The sequence below is a fragment of the Rhineura floridana genome, chromosome 21 (genome assembly GCF_030035675.1).
Source record: "Rhineura floridana isolate rRhiFlo1 chromosome 21, rRhiFlo1.hap2, whole genome shotgun sequence".
NCBI lineage: Eukaryota > Metazoa > Chordata > Lepidosauria > Squamata > Rhineuridae > Rhineura > Rhineura floridana.
This window is the reverse complement of record NC_084500.1, coordinates 10,812,277-10,827,422: the sequence shown is the minus strand read 5'-3', so window position 1 is coordinate 10,827,422 and position 15,146 is coordinate 10,812,277. Positions and strand designations below refer to the sequence as shown.

General features: G+C 45.2%; 2 protein-coding genes across 3 annotated transcripts; one reads left to right on the top strand and one right to left on the bottom strand.

The window, feature by feature from the left end:
- Positions 1-468: 468 nt before the first annotated feature.
- Positions 469-4,701, top strand: TMEM97 (transmembrane protein 97). Its single transcript, XM_061604880.1, has 3 exons — positions 469-774; positions 3,938-4,082; positions 4,361-4,701. The coding sequence occupies exons 1-3, from the start codon at positions 655-657 to the stop codon at positions 4,609-4,611; spliced, it is 516 nt and encodes a 171-aa protein (XP_061460864.1). The 5' UTR covers positions 469-654; the 3' UTR covers positions 4,612-4,701.
- Positions 4,702-6,608: 1,907 nt separating this feature from the next.
- Positions 6,609-14,426, bottom strand: IFT20 (intraflagellar transport 20). Of its 2 annotated transcripts, none has more exons than XM_061604882.1 (5): positions 14,337-14,426; positions 12,197-12,343; positions 10,804-10,889; positions 9,389-9,492; positions 6,609-7,080 (listed from the first exon to the last, which is right to left on the bottom strand). In XM_061604882.1, exons 2-5 carry the CDS (start codon positions 12,321-12,323, stop codon positions 6,999-7,001), a joined length of 399 nt encoding a protein of 132 aa, XP_061460866.1. In that variant the 5' UTR covers positions 12,324-12,343; positions 14,337-14,426; the 3' UTR covers positions 6,609-6,998. The 2 variants fall into 2 exon arrangements, with proteins under 2 accessions (XP_061460866.1, XP_061460865.1); XM_061604881.1 differs by lacking the exon at positions 14,337-14,426 and adding an exon at positions 14,194-14,300.
- Between the last annotated feature and the right edge of the window lie 720 nt (positions 14,427-15,146).

The window sequence follows — 15,146 nt, the reverse complement described above, 5'->3', positions numbered from 1 at the left end:
TTTTGTTAGTGATTTTTGCGACTGTTAATAAATTGATAGCCACCTCTAACACTTTTTCCCGGGATTGTGTTTTTTTACGAACCCCAAGTCTTAGGCTCATACAGTATTCCTACTTTTTCGTGATAATATTATGGATTTCTTTAAAAGAAAAAAACCCCGGATCCAAGGGCATTCCCAGAATATATGGATAAAATCTGCTCGATATGTTGATTGTGTTTTTATTCTTTTATATCGCATGTTGTTGTATCACCATTTGAATTTGATGGCGTTCAAATTAATAAAATACAATAGATCAGAAACAAAGGAAGAGTAATGCCACTAAAAGCCATGCAGCATGGAGCGCACAGTGCCTTACCAGTGCTACAAGGGGCAGAAACATCACTGAGTCCACAAAGATCCCCAGCCATTTTATTTATTTATTTTTTGATGATTTCATTTCCCGCCCTTCCTCCCAGCAGGAGCCCGGGACGGCATTTTTCTCTTGGTCGTTGGGGCATTGTTCAACGACATTTGGCAACACCTCGGCGAGGGTGGGGTCAAACTGGGAAAGAGCCAATAGATGGTGCTGCCGAAATGGGGCCTCTTCCTAGATAAAAAAAGCTGCAGGAAAGCGAATCGATTGGCAGAGAGGGCGAGAGAGAGGAAGAGCTGGCGATGGCCAACGTGACTCGCCTGCTGGAATGGATCTTTGCTTTCTATTTTCTCACGCACATTCCGGTCACTGTCTTGCTAGACATGCAACTGCTCCTGGGGCCGCTGTTTTACCCCCCCAGTGTAAGTAACCCGATGCTAACGTGGGGGGCTGTGGACGCTCTCTCACCTGAGGGGAAACGAGCTCTGTTGAACCCGGGGTGAGAGGACTCAACTCCCGGGAGAGACATGCTTAGGATCTGGTCTGAAAATGGACATGGACTGCCTTCAAGTCGATCCCGACTTAGGGCGACCCTATGAATAGGGATTTCATGGTAAACGGTTCCCATTGCCTCCCTCTGAGGCTAGTCCTCCCCAGCTGGCTAGGGCTGGCTCAGCTTGCCGCAGCTGCACAAGCCAGCACCCTTCCTTGTCTGTCTAGATGGTGCTATTTTCCTGCGTGGTTTTTAAGATTTCAGAGATCTGCGCACGCACCATACATTTAAAGCACATTTGCGTGCGCTCCCTTGTACACACGCACACAAAAATCCTAGGAGCTGTAGTTTGTGAAGGGGTGCTGGGAAATGTAGCTCTGTGAGGGGGTAGCTACAACTCCCAGGATTCTTTTGGGGGGGGCAGGGGAGAATGGGCTTTAAATGTGTCTCAGATTCTAGCACAGAGCTACAGGACATCTGCTTTGAATTCAGAAGGTTCAGTCCCTGGTGTCTCCAGTTAGAGCTTGGAGAGGAATCCAGGGGAGCTGCTACCAGTCAGAGTAGACAGTACTCAGTTAGATGGACCGTCTGACTCTGTATATGGCAGCATATTTTTAAAACATGGAGAAAACTTCCTTTGTCTGTGTTTCCTCCCCCCAGTTCTGGTGGATAATAGAGCCACGTGGAATATTTACAGCAAGCCTGTAGATTTGACCGTCAGGTCAATGTGCCAGAACTCCTTGCTCTGGCTGCTTGGGGCTTGACTGCTGAAAGATTTCTGAGATTTTAAATTATATTACGCAACAGGCAACAAGACAAATTACACAATTTGAACAATTACTTCACGGTATGTGCAAGGGTGATAAAGGCTTAGTTGCTAAAATAGACTCAATATTACTTGATACATCTCTAAAATCTACCCTCTTTTTTGAAAAATCAATGGGAATCAGATTTGGGGTCCGAAATACAACCTAGTGACTGGAACAAGTTGTGGGAGAAAAGCCCATTTAAATCCGTTTGTAGTTATGTAAGAGAACATTCATTAAAACTGGTATATCGTTGGTATTGCACACCGGTCCAAATTTCTCGTATGTTTTCAACTGCCTCTCCGCTTTGCTGGAGGGGATATAAGAAAACCGGAACCTACTGTCACTTATGGCGGGAATGTGATCAGGTACGAAACTTTTGGGTGTTGATTTATAATGAAATGTTAACAATTTCCTGGGAGCATTTTTCATTCTCTCCAAAATTATTGCTACTAAACATTTTTGATGATGTACATACTAAATTGCTGTCTAAAGAACTCATCACCTATATGGCCTTGGCAGCAAAGCTGACAATTGCATCTCAATGGCAATCAACAACAAATCTTTAAATTGAACATTGGTATAACTCCTTGTGGAATATTGTCATAAGCTAAGACTAGGACAACAAACACCGGACTCCTCCTATATTGTTTGGCATGCATTTATTGAATACACCTTTGTGAACTCATTTGCCCATCATCCATCAGTGGAGGCCTGGCAGATTTGGAGATGTGTGTAGATTTGGAAATTATTGTAGGATGAGTCATGTTGAATCACTTCCTCGCCAGATGGGCATCACACCAAACCTGGTCTCAGACATATATCTTGGAATTTTCAGTTTCCTTGGTTATTTTTTGTTATATTTGGTTCATGTTTGTTTGACTTGGTATCAGCATGTAACGTACAAGAAATCTTGTTGTGACATGAAAAATTGATACCTGCAGAGAAAACAAATAAAGTGTTTACAACAAAAAAAAAGATCTCTGAGATTGTGCAGCAACTAATAGCTTGCTGTGAATATGACTATTGAGGGGACTCTTCTGCGAGGCTCACAGGAAGGAGGGTCCCCAAAGTGGCGACCTCTCTCTGTCACCCCTGCAGTAGTGGTCAAGCGCCATTGTTGTTGGGAATCACAAGGGTGTTGCTCCCTTTGGGCTCTGGTTGGCCACTGTGAGTACAGGTTGGACTAGATGGGCCCTGGCCTGATTCAGCAGGGCTCTTTGTACATTCTTATGTCTGCTTAGGTGACCCATAATGTGCCTTTTCTGAAATGGGGGTCAGCTGGGAGAAAGAAGGGGGTGTTCTCGGTCAGCAGAGGAGTGCAACATTCTGGAAAGGGTTAAATCCTCTTCAAGGAAGGCACGGCCCAAAGTGCTTCCCACTCTTGTATACAAGACAGTTAATTTAATCCTTGCACCATTGGATTGTAGCCTCAAGATTAAACCACAGTTTCCCAATCTGCACTAGGGTGGGTAATGTTTCCCTGTTGCAAGTTGGGCAGTGGGGCTGAGGCCAATCGAATCCTGGTTTCATATCCCAAGTTGTAACCCAATGTTAAGTTAACAGTCTTCTGGTTGAAATATAACAGGAAACTGTGGTTTAACAACAAAAGGAGCACGCAAGCACCATGCCCAGTCTAAGAAACTGTGGTTTATTAGGTCAAGATTGTTATGGCTGGACCAGTCCTGTATCACCTGGATTTCATGTTTAACTGCTGTTATATAGCTTTTTTCCTGTGATTTTTGCTTATGTCCGGGGTGTAGTCATCCAGGGTCCCAGGAGGTCTTAGACCCCTTACATTTTTGGGGTCAGGGTCCCAGCAGGTCCCTATGTCTTCAGCATCCTACAAGCTGGAGGAGCTAATAAGCATGAAAGGGGATTGTTGGCCACTGAGAAGAGTCTTCTAACATGCTTCCTTGTCTTTTCCTGTTGATTGGAGCCAATGAAAGTGAAAGGAGGCGAGTCAGCCACTGAGAAGACTCTTTTCCGTAGCTAACAGTCTCTCATTTCATGCTTATTAGCTCCTAGGGATGTCTGTTGTTGTGGGAGAAGGCATTAACAAGGATCTCATTCTCAACCTATCAGCCAAAAAAGTGTGTGTGTGTGGCTGAAGGGAACCTGCACGCCCAAATTTGCCACTACACTGCTGCTTATGTTCCTCTTTAAAGAGCCATGTGCATGGATGACATACTAATAATGGTCATAATAAGTGACAAAGGTTTTATCTGTAGCTGCAGTTAATCCTTCTCTCTCTCTCTCTCTCTCTCTCTCTCTCTCTCTCTCAAGTTGACAGAATTCCGAACCTGGTATGTGACTAAGTTTAAGGACCCCATAATGTTGGAACCACCTTCCTGGTTCACGCCATTCATGTTCTGTGAAGCCTTCTTACAGCTGCCCTTCTTCCCTGTTGCAGCTTATGCGTTCTGGAAAGGTTGGTGTGTGCCGATGGGGAGGCATGGGGGAGACCTTGCGTTGGGGCAGTGCTGTTGCGCTCAGGTTAGGAACATCGGAATTTACTCAGCCTTCCACTGAGGCAGCCAGTCATCTAGCTCTGTTCGGTCTACCCTGGCAGTGGTTTCCAGAGGTTTCAGGCATTCCCAGCCCTCTCAAATCTGGTTGACTGGCGTGACCGTACACATTAGGAAACATGGAGTGCAGAGATTTGAAGAGCATTTCCATTTTTTGTTTGTGTCCTTTTTTTTCACCCAGGGAACTGCAAATGGATCCGGATCCCGGCCATCATTTACGCAACACATGTAATTACGACGCTGCTTCCCATCCTGGCTTACATCCTGCTCAATGATTTCTTGAGCTGCAAGTACCCTAGCCCTCAGACGGTGCAGGAACGCGTGACCCTCTTCGCCGTATACAGCCCGTATCTTGTGATCCCTTGCCTCATTCTCTGTGTGATGCTCTTCAGCCACCAGTATCACCAGGTGGAGAAGAAGAAAAAGAACTGACCTGGTTGGGAGTTCCTCCATAGGGAAGAAGGAACAAGCCTTGGCCTGCGGAGCTTGCAAACTTGGTCAATAAAATACTTTTGTGTGGGGGACTGTGTCATCAGTGGTACATGCTATGGTAACCTCGCGTCTGGACTACTGCAATGCGCTTTACGTAGGGCTACCTTTGAAGACGATTCGGAAGCTACAGCTAGTGCAAAATGCGGCAGCCAGACTGCTAACAAGAACTAAGCGGTCTGAGCATATAACACCTGTGCTAGCCCGTTTGCACTGGCTTCCAATATGCTTCCGGGCCAGATTCAAAGTGTTGGTACTTACCTATAAAGCCTTATACGGCGCAGGACCACGATATCTGTCGGAACGCCTCTCCCGATATGAACCGGCCCATACACTACGGTCTACTACGAAGGCCCTCCTCCGGGTTCCGACTCATAGGGAAGCCCGGAGAGTGGTGACAAGATTTAGGGCCTTCTCAGTGGTGGCCCCCGAAATATGGAATGGTCTCCCCGAGGAGGTGCGCCTGGCGCCGACACTATCATCTTTTCGGCGCCTGGTTAAAACGTTTCTCTTCTCTGAGGCATTTTAATTCCTGTTAATTGTAAATTATTATATTTTGATTTTAGACTGTACAGTTTTGTGTACAGTTTTGTGTTATTTTTATTGTATTTTTAATGTTCACCGCCCAGAGAGCTGTTGCTAGTCGGGCGGTATATAAGCTTAATTAAATTTAAAAAAATAAATTAAAGCAAACGCATCTGCTGAAGCCTATCTATTTAATGAGAAGGAGGTTGGGTTTGGCCCTATTAAAAGGGGAGTGGAAAAACGTGTTCAAGAGTCAAAAGCAGCCGGTTGATCTAGTAGAACGGGTAACTTCACCTTATCTGTGTTAAAAAAACATCAGTACCGAGAAGGTACATCTCCTCTCGGGGAGTTTCCAGCACCTTTTACACAAGGAAAAAATTCCGGAAGGAAGGTTACCGCTGCTTACCCACACGCTGTAAAGATCTGAGTGGAAGATTTGTGTTAAGAGTAGCTTTGTTTTCTGAAGCATTTAGCCATTGTCTGCACTATCCAGCTTGCAGGCCAAGGTGCCTGACTCAGCAGAGTTGCATGTGTAAAAGCTTGGGCCTTATTGGGCCATCCATGTACATGATGTTTTACAAAATAGGAGAAAACAAGTCTCTGCCCCAAGGAGCTTCCAAACTATAAAAAATGACAGAAGAGTAAAGAAATGCAGGAAACGGATAAGGAAATGTAGATTATTAGAACAAGATTGTAATCCTATCATACAGGAGTGGAGGAAAAATTGGTCCATCAACGCCACCCCTAGCAGGCCAACTCTGACATTTGGGTGGCGCCACCCTCCTGTCACTCACCTGACATCACTGTGATGGCAGTTGATGCTGTGCTTTGAAGCCCCAATGGTTGACACTTCAAAGTGCAGTACTTGGCTACTTGAACCTCCAGTTTTTTGAGGTTGAAAGAACAGCGCTGGGCTGTTTTGAAAGCCCTCCATTTTAAAAGATTCTGATGCAACCCCCTTCCTGAATAAGGAAGGGGTTTGTTTTGCCAAACTGAGCAGGATTTAACCCCAGCACATCAGCTGAACAGGTGTGCGCAGTCAATTCAGGATTTAACCATAAGTGACATCAGCTGATGGTGGGTGTGGTTTGAGGAAAAGGGCTTTGTGGCCCAAATGGGATCCCTTGGTGGTCCAAGATTGGTCTGTGGGCCATATGTTCCTTACCCCTGCTACAATAGGAACCACTCATTTTCCTATGGGCTATGCTGAGTAAATGCAAATGTGCCACATACCATGTTGGTATTTGATGCATGCACATTGGGCCAGCCAGATGCCTATGGGAAGCCCACAAGCAGGACCCATATGTACTAATCTACTTTCTCCATGGCATGCCTGATTTCATATGCCCTTATCATGTTTCCAGCCCACACCAGCAAGTACTCTGTGCAACTTGAAAAGAGGCATTTTGAAAAACAATAATTTATTACCTGATTTCCTTGAAAGTATTTTACAGTTTTTAAAAAACAACAACAGTGGGAAAAGCTGTGTAAAAACATTGTAAGAATTAGTTTTAAACTTTGACTAGAAATGCCTGGACATGAAAAAAAAACTTTAAAAATACAATAGTTGTTGCTGTCCCTATAGCTTTCAGAAATGTTTTATTGCCAACCTGAAAAGTAGATCCAAAGAATATTTAAAATGAAGCTCTGAGCTTTTTTCTTCTTCTTGAGGTGTGATCTCAGTCAACTTTAAAAAAAAATGTGAAAATTGCCCCGCCCCTTTTTTTTAAAACAAACAAACAAACCCAAACAAAACATGAGGCAGCTGGAATGGTTCAAAATTTCCCTGGTCTTAAATTCTCTCTCTATTTCTGGAAAATGAATTGGTCGATGAATTCATTCTGGTCCGCTTCTATTTTACATAGCGTTTGATATTCAACTCGATACCTGGAGAAAGAAGAGAGCAGATGGTTAGCTCAGCTTTTCCCAACCTGGTGCCCTTCAGAAGTTGCCAGACTCCAACTCCCATCAGCCCCAGCCAATATGGCCAACGGGTCAGAGATGACGGGAATGGTCCACTTTATGTGGCTGACAAAGCAGGCTCTAGTCCGGGCGTGGGGAACTGTTGGCCTGCCAGACGTTGCTGAACTACAACTCCCATCAGCCCAGGCAAGCATGGCCAATGGGCAGGGATGATGGGAGCTGTAGTTCAGCAATGTCGGGAGGGCCCAAAGGTTTCCTGCACCTGCTTCAGTTGGATGGCTAACCTGTGGATTTCCAGATGGTGGTGGGCACAGAATGCACAGTCCTGATTGCTTCCTCATCAGCCCCAAGCGACATGATCAATGGCTAGGGATGGTTGCCTAAGGTCCTTGGAGTGAGGCTTGAAGGAGGATGGCAAAGGGGAGAGGGCCTTTTCAGCTGTGGCTCCATCAGTGGAACGCTCTGTCCAGTGAGGTCCACCTGGCACCTTTGCTGACATCTCGGTGCCAGTTCAAAACTCGCCTCCTCACCCCCACACTTTTGACGGACTGGGATGGTGATGTTTTTGCTGAGAGTGGGCTGCCAAAGAGGCTTGCGGCTGCTGTGGAGGGTACCTTTATATATGTATTTTTAAGTGAATTGCATGCACTTTTGTATGAATGAGTCAGTATTACTATTACGTTTGTTTTTAAAAGCAAGTTGCTTGGAGGCCTTTGTGTAACAAGCAACTAACCAGCCTAACAATAACATGGTGGGAGTTGCACTTCAGCAACATCTGGAGGTTCACAGGTTAGCCAACCCTGCTTCTAGCACATGGAAGCTTTTACCGTGAACGATCTGGTAGCCACAGGAACATAGGAAATTACCTTCTACTGAGTATAGGGGCATCTCAGTATTAACTACACTGACCAGCAGCTGCTCCCCAGGGGTTCAGACTGGGAGTCTCTGCCAGCTGTACCTGGAGATGCTAAGAACTGCACCCGGGGCCTTCTGCAGGCAAATCATATGCTCCGCTACTGAGCTACAGCCCATCCCTGAAGGTGTACAATAAATAAAAGACTCAAATATATATTTGTCAACAGAATCTATCTGATAATGAATACAAAATATCAACAACATGGACGTTTGAGTTGAAATTCCCAGAGGGGTTTAACAATCAGCCCCTCTTCCCAGAGAATTCTGGGAATTAGAGCTCTGTGAGGGGAATAACGGTCTCCTAACAACTCCCAGAGGCACGTTACCAAATTCTTCCAAGCTCCACAGTAAATGGATTGGACTGTGAAAGACCAACTCAAATTGTGGTTGCATTTTGACCAATTTGTAGGGCAGTACAATATCTCAGAGAGGAGGTCAGGTCTCCTGCTCCCCTGGTGCATTCACTATAGCGGCCCAATTTCCCTGCTTTTTAAAGTTTGGTAGAAATATCTGTTGGCCATAGGTACGTTCTTAAACAGCAAGGTTTTTTGCCTATTAGTGAATTCCAGCTAGTCTGAAAAAAAAAATCCTAAGAAATTGGAATCAGCTGCAAGAACATGAGAAAAAACCCATCTGTCAAAAGAGACTTTTTGACAGTGATCTGCAGCAGGTGGCTGATAAGTAGTCCTTGCTGTTTGGCAATGTTCATGTTGATTTTTTGTATCCATATACTACTGATTCTACTTGTATACATTTGTGTCTCTTACTTGTTATGCAGATTGTGCTGAGGTTCCTACAAGGGGCATCTCAGGCCCTATCTGCACTATACATTTAAAGCAGTGTTATGCCACTTTAAACAGTCATGGCTTCTCCCAAAAAGTCCTGGGAACTGTAGTTTGTTAAAGGTTCTGAGAGGAGACCCCCTATTCCCTTCAGGGAGGTACAGTTCCCAATGTTCCCTGGGAAGAGGGGTGGATTGTTAAACCACTCTGAGAATTTAGCTCTATGAGGGGAAATAAACGTCTCCTAACAACTCTCACTGCCTTTAACAAACTACAGCTCCCAGTATTCTTGGGGAGGGGAGCCATGCCTGTTTAAAGTGGCATAATACTGGTCTAAATTTATCGCACAGATTGCACCTGAGTCCCGAAGGTGTACCACAGGACTTTTTTTTTTTGCCAGCCACACAATCGATAAAAGACTTCCAGTCGTCATGGTATGCCTGCCATTGGATCAAAGCCTTTTTCTGTCAAGATTGTGCGTTGATTGTCCTGTGCCGATCTCCCCACACGCACAGGCGTCTTTCAAGCAAAGACCTTATCTTGGAAGACAATCTTAGAAAAATGCATTCCCTCACCTTTCAAGCTGGGTCGTTTTCTCGGCTATCAGCGCCTGAAGCTGCTGCTGTTGAGCTTCCCTTTGCTTTGCTATTGACTTCAGCAAGTTGCGGGCACCTATCGCCTGCGAAAAGAAGAGTTTTGTTTCCAGCAGTTTTGCCACGTGTTACCAGCGATTGATTATTAGGGCCGATACGGAACAAAAGAAATCCTATGGACAATTAATGGAGTTTGAATGGATTAAACAAGCAAACAATCTGCAGAGATATTGCAGAAGGAGAAAAAAGTCATTCTATTTAAAAAAGTGTCCTTGCTTTTCTTGCTTTCTGTCCGACGGATCGCAGCCAAGCACCCTTTCGGAGCCACGGGACTCCTAAGTATTGCCCTTGAAAATAATGTCCATCACCCAATTTCAAGAAACTGTATTTGCGTAAGTGCAAGTTTATCAGTTCATCAATCAAATTTGCACAAATGTGCATATGCGGGGAAAAAATAACGCTTGAAATAAATTCTTTTAGACAGTACACGTATCCCACAGGGCAGTGTCATAGAAGAGGTGTTCCTATCCTCACTCGGTCATGAGGGAAAGCCTCTTCTTTTGTGATGGATTCATGTTTCCTAGCAGGCATAGGGCTAGGAACATGGGAAGCTAGTATTGTCTACACAGGCCGGCAGTGGTGCTCCAAGGTTTCAGGCAAACAGTCCTTCCCCCACCCTTCCTGGAGATGCTGGGGATTGAAGCTGGGACCTTCTGCATGCAAAGCAGACGCTCTAACCACTGAGCTCTGGCTCTTCCCCACAACACATTACAAAGAGGCATTATGTGATATCACCTCAGAAGAGGCATTCCTGGTCTTCTAAGATGGCACTTACCATCTGCCGTTTTTATAAGCACTGGTATTAAAAATAATGTATTGACCAATGGATCAAGGGGAGGGTACCTTTTTGAGTGGGTCTAACTCAAGGTGGAGAACCTTTTCAGTCAACTGGCTGGATCCAGTTATGATCAAGCCTCCAAGGCCCACATTTGGCAGGTGGGCTGGGCTACCTACTTGTCAATCACCTGAAGTCACACGACAACAAACCGATCTAGCCCCAGGCTTCTTTGTGCCAAAAGTGAGGCTTGCTGCTTTTGGTAGACGTCGGATCCGCTTAGGAGCTCTGATTGGCAGCTCCCAAGGGGGCGTGGCCCGAGAGAATCCCAGGGGCTGCACAGAGAGGCCTAGAGGGTCACGTTTCATCTGGGGGTAACCCAAAAAACAGCCCAGTTAGGACTGAGCATGCTGAGTGGCCAACAAATGCTGAGCGTCTTTTGGGGGAGAAAAACCTGGGAGAAAAGGGGAATTAATAAAAGGGAGGACTGGGAGCGTATTTTGAAGACTGCGGGGGGGGGGACCATTTGAAATGGGGGTGTTATTGTGTCACGTCAGGTTACCTTAATCTTCTCATTTTCAGTTGTTTTTCCAAGTTGATCGACAAGCTCAATGAGGTTCCCCACTATTTTTTTAAATTCTGCAATTTCTGTAAAAGAGAAACAAAAAGCAAGCAAAAAAAATGTGTATATGCCCAACACAATGAGGAAACAGACATCTCTTGAGGGGGGTGATGTGGGAATCCATTAGGTCAGGGCTTGTTGAATCTACTTGGTTTTTTAATTAGAACCATCAAACAAAAGAGCCGTATGCAGAAGGCACACATAAGGCTAAAAATTACGGAATAAAGTGCCTTGGACCACATGCTTGGCCCTGGAACCGGTGAACGGTACCAGAACAACGCTCAAAAGCACTTTCGCACAAAACTCCCCACTCCTGATTCTGTTTGGGTAACCTTATCAAGAGAGGGAAAGTTTTTGTTAAAATTGTTGCTATTGTGAAACAATGGAGTCAGAAGACCTTGTTGATCTATTGCAAATCACCCAGATATTCCAGTAGATCCCAATCCGCCTTCTTCCAACTCTTACCCTGCATTAGATTCCATCGACATCCAGAGGTGGGGCATTCTAACAGGTCCAAAAGCCCTACAGAGGGGTGTAGTGAGCCTAAACCTGAGCATCCAAGCTACCATCTTCCTGCGAGGGTGATGTAGTGGTTAGAGTACTGGACTAGGACCTGGGAGACCAGGGTTCAAATCTCCATTTAGCCATGAAGCAGACTGGGTAACTTTGGGCCAGTCACTGCCTCTTAGCCTAACCTACCTCACAGGGTTGTTGTGGGGATTAAATTAGGAGGGAGAAAACCATGTATGCCACTTTGAGCTCCTTGGAGGAAAAAATGGAATATAAATGCAGTAATCAATCAATCAAACCACCAGGTCATATCAAACAGATCAGTCGTTCTCAAACTCCCCCCCCATAGTCCACTTGAAAATTGCTAATGTCCTTGGATTTAATTATTTTTTCTGCCTGCTGTCATTTTGTAATGCACTGTGCTAGATGCTGCATGATTTTTAATTGTACTTGATTGCTTCATTAATTGTATTACAATCTGTATTTTGTAATAATTCAAATGGCGATGCAATAAAATACTATTAACCTCTGGAACAGATCAGCGCTTTGGGGCTCAGTAAGTTTGATCACGCTCATTTGGGCTCAGTGAAGGCCCATGTCCTCTGTCCAGTTATTAAACGAGCAGAGCAAAGCTAGGAAAATGGTGTTGCCACCAATTACAATTCTCAGCGAGGATTTGCCAGGAAGTGGAGTCAGTTCAAGTGGTGGACAGTCAGCTGACGTCTGTCCGTGTGCAAACCAGCCCTTTGACCTGGCATTCACGTTGCTGAAGGGATGAGAGAGGCAGGCCTGTTCATGACAGAGCGAACTTACTGTAACTTACTGTCTACAAATACTTTGCACTCCTCTTTCAGCTCAACTGTTTGCTGAGACACCTCCGGGTCCAAAACCCTCAGTTTGTTCAGCTCATCGAAGTGAAGGCCTGCTTCGCCTAGGATGTCTTTGGCCATTACGGATTCTTTTCAGCCTCCTGTGCAAAATAATCAGGCACAAGACACATTAAAAAAACAAACCCACCCTAATTCAAAAGAGGGAGGGAAGGGAGAAAAGAGAGATCAGATCCCTGTGTATTGGGGTGCTTCCTGATAGGCTTGGTGCTTGGGTCCCTAATAGGTGTGCCACTGGGTTCCTTATGCACTATGTGTGAAACTTCCCTTAAGACCAGTCCAGAAACTGCAGCTAGCACAGAATGTAGCAGCTCAGGTGTTGAGAAGGGTGTGCCCTACAGACAACATCAGTCAATCAATCAATCAATCAATCATTTATCATGGTCAAAGACCAGCACTATAAAATATTAAAACTATAGAAACATATCGACATTATACAGAGAAAGAAACAAACAGCTGCAACATAATATGACTCTAACTGTGTTGAATAAATATCCAAGTAGGCAAAAAGCCCCCCAAAGGTTAGCTATTATTATTGTTGTTGTTGTTATTATTATTGTTATTATTATTATTCCATCATCACTCTCTGACAGGTAACAGCTGATGCACCAAATCTTGCCACAGTATATGTGACCTGCAGATATTTTATATTACTATTATTATTATTAATAATAATAATATTTAATATTTAGAGTATTTACTCTCAGATTGAAACCCGCAGACAATAAATCACCACTCTGTTGAAAGAGCTGCACTGGCTGCCAGTATGCTACCGGGACACGTTTAGATCTTGCCATTGTCATATAAAGCCCTTAAGAAATTGGGGTCAGGCTACCTTACGTTCTGGACTGGCCTTTTATTTCTTATACTGAATTACAATTTGCATTCCATATTTATTCTAATTGAAATAGAATACACTATAAGAAATTATAGAAGCAATACGGTATGGTTAATATCAATGCAAATATTTAGTGTGGACATGCCATAGACCGCCTGAATGAAGCCAGTGGGCCACAGACCAAAGTTGGGGAACCCCTGCTTTGACAGAACTGTTGTTTAGTGATGGTTGATGCTTTAGATGGCATTTGAGTTAAGTTACGGTAAGCCACTTTGCAGAGGTCTGCCTTAAAAAGCAGGATATAGATACGTACAGTAAATAAACAGAAATTGGTCTTGCGGCCATTGAGTTCCAAACGTTACACATGTGAAGAAGAATGGGAGAGCGGGTGTCTTGATTTTATTAAAGTGTTTTTAGGGCATATTTCAAGGTTACAGTCTGTAACATGCAAAACCATCATAAGAATAGGTAGAATCAAATCCAAACAACTCTTGAAAAAACACCACCAGCTGCAAACAGATAGCTCAGCTCTGTCCTGGATCTAATGCAATTGCACCGGGTGTCCCTGATGATGGGTTGATTGATGCCTAACATCATATTTAGGGGTCAACTGTCCCTGAATATGGAGGTTCTATTCTAAACAGTCATGACACCTGTCGATATGACCTCTAGCCCTGCCAATGCTGCTGAACTACAGCTCCCATCATCCCTGGCCCCAGGCCATGCTTGCTGGGACACCTGATGCTGGCGCTTCATCTGGTCCAGCATCCTGTTCCCAACAGTGGCGGATCACTTGGAAAGCCCACAAGCCGCCCTTGCAGTTGCACGTCCCCAAAGCAGTCTGCTACTGCGAGGTAGACTGCCTCTGAACAGGAGGCTCCTTTCAGCTACTGTAGCTCACAAGAGGAGCCCCGTGGACTCAGAACCAAGATCCCTCCAGCCTTCATCCCGCTTGCCACAGTGGCCAACCAGATGCCTCTGGGTAGCCCACAGAGGCAGTAGCCCTCCCTTGATGGTCTTCCCCAGCGGCAGGCAATGGCTAATGGCTCCCTCAGTTCCATCCCATGAGCCTATATAAGCCTTTGCCCGGGTTACCTGCCCCGCTGCTGACGGGTCGCTCCAAACTACCCCTCCCGCCTCCAGAGCGGCCTTCCGCTGCCACGGCGACAGCAACCTCAGCCGCCTCCTCCTCCTCCTCCTCCTCCCGCCCGGCCCGGCCCGGCCCACAAGGAATGTACCATTCACTGGGGAAGGAGAGAAAGGAAGGCTTCTCGTTGCATCATGGGAATTGTGGTTCATCTGGGAAGAATCCAAAGACGGGTGGGAGGCGTCTGCAGAGCCAAGAGCAGCAAATCACTTAGAAGGACGGCACAAAATTTATTTTGCAGGGGTGGGGGACGTGTGGCCCTCCAGATGTTGATAGACTCCAGCTCCCATCAACCCCAGACGGGTGATTGCTGTGGTATTAGTAGTATTAATAATTATTACTAATAATACCTCTAATAATACCAACTCTGAATACCTCTTACCAAGAAAACCCTATGAATATATTAAAAAAATTCATAGGGTCGCCTTAATCGACTTGAAGACATATAATAACAACAAAGTAGTGATTATTATTATTATTATTATTATTAATCAAGGATGGGAAACATCTGCAGCCCTCCAGAGGTTTTTGGATTGCAACTCCCAACGTCCCTGGACGCCGAGCATGCCAGCTGGGGCTGATGGGTGTTGGAGCTTTAAGTTGGATTCCTGCATCCATCAAGGGGTTGGACTTGATGACATTACAGGCCCCTTCCAATTCTATGATGCTATGAGCCACAGAGTCCCTGCCCCTGGCATAAGTTCGTCAGTCCACTTCAGGTGTGGGGAATCTTTGGCTCGCCCGATGTTGATGAAATACAGCTCCCACCAACCCTGGCCATTGGCTATGCTTGCTGAGACTGATGGGAGTTGCAGTTCAGCAGCATCTGGCGGGCCAAAGATTCCTCACAACCGGGCCAAACCATCAGATACAACAGGTGACGCGCCCATTCTTAAAAAGA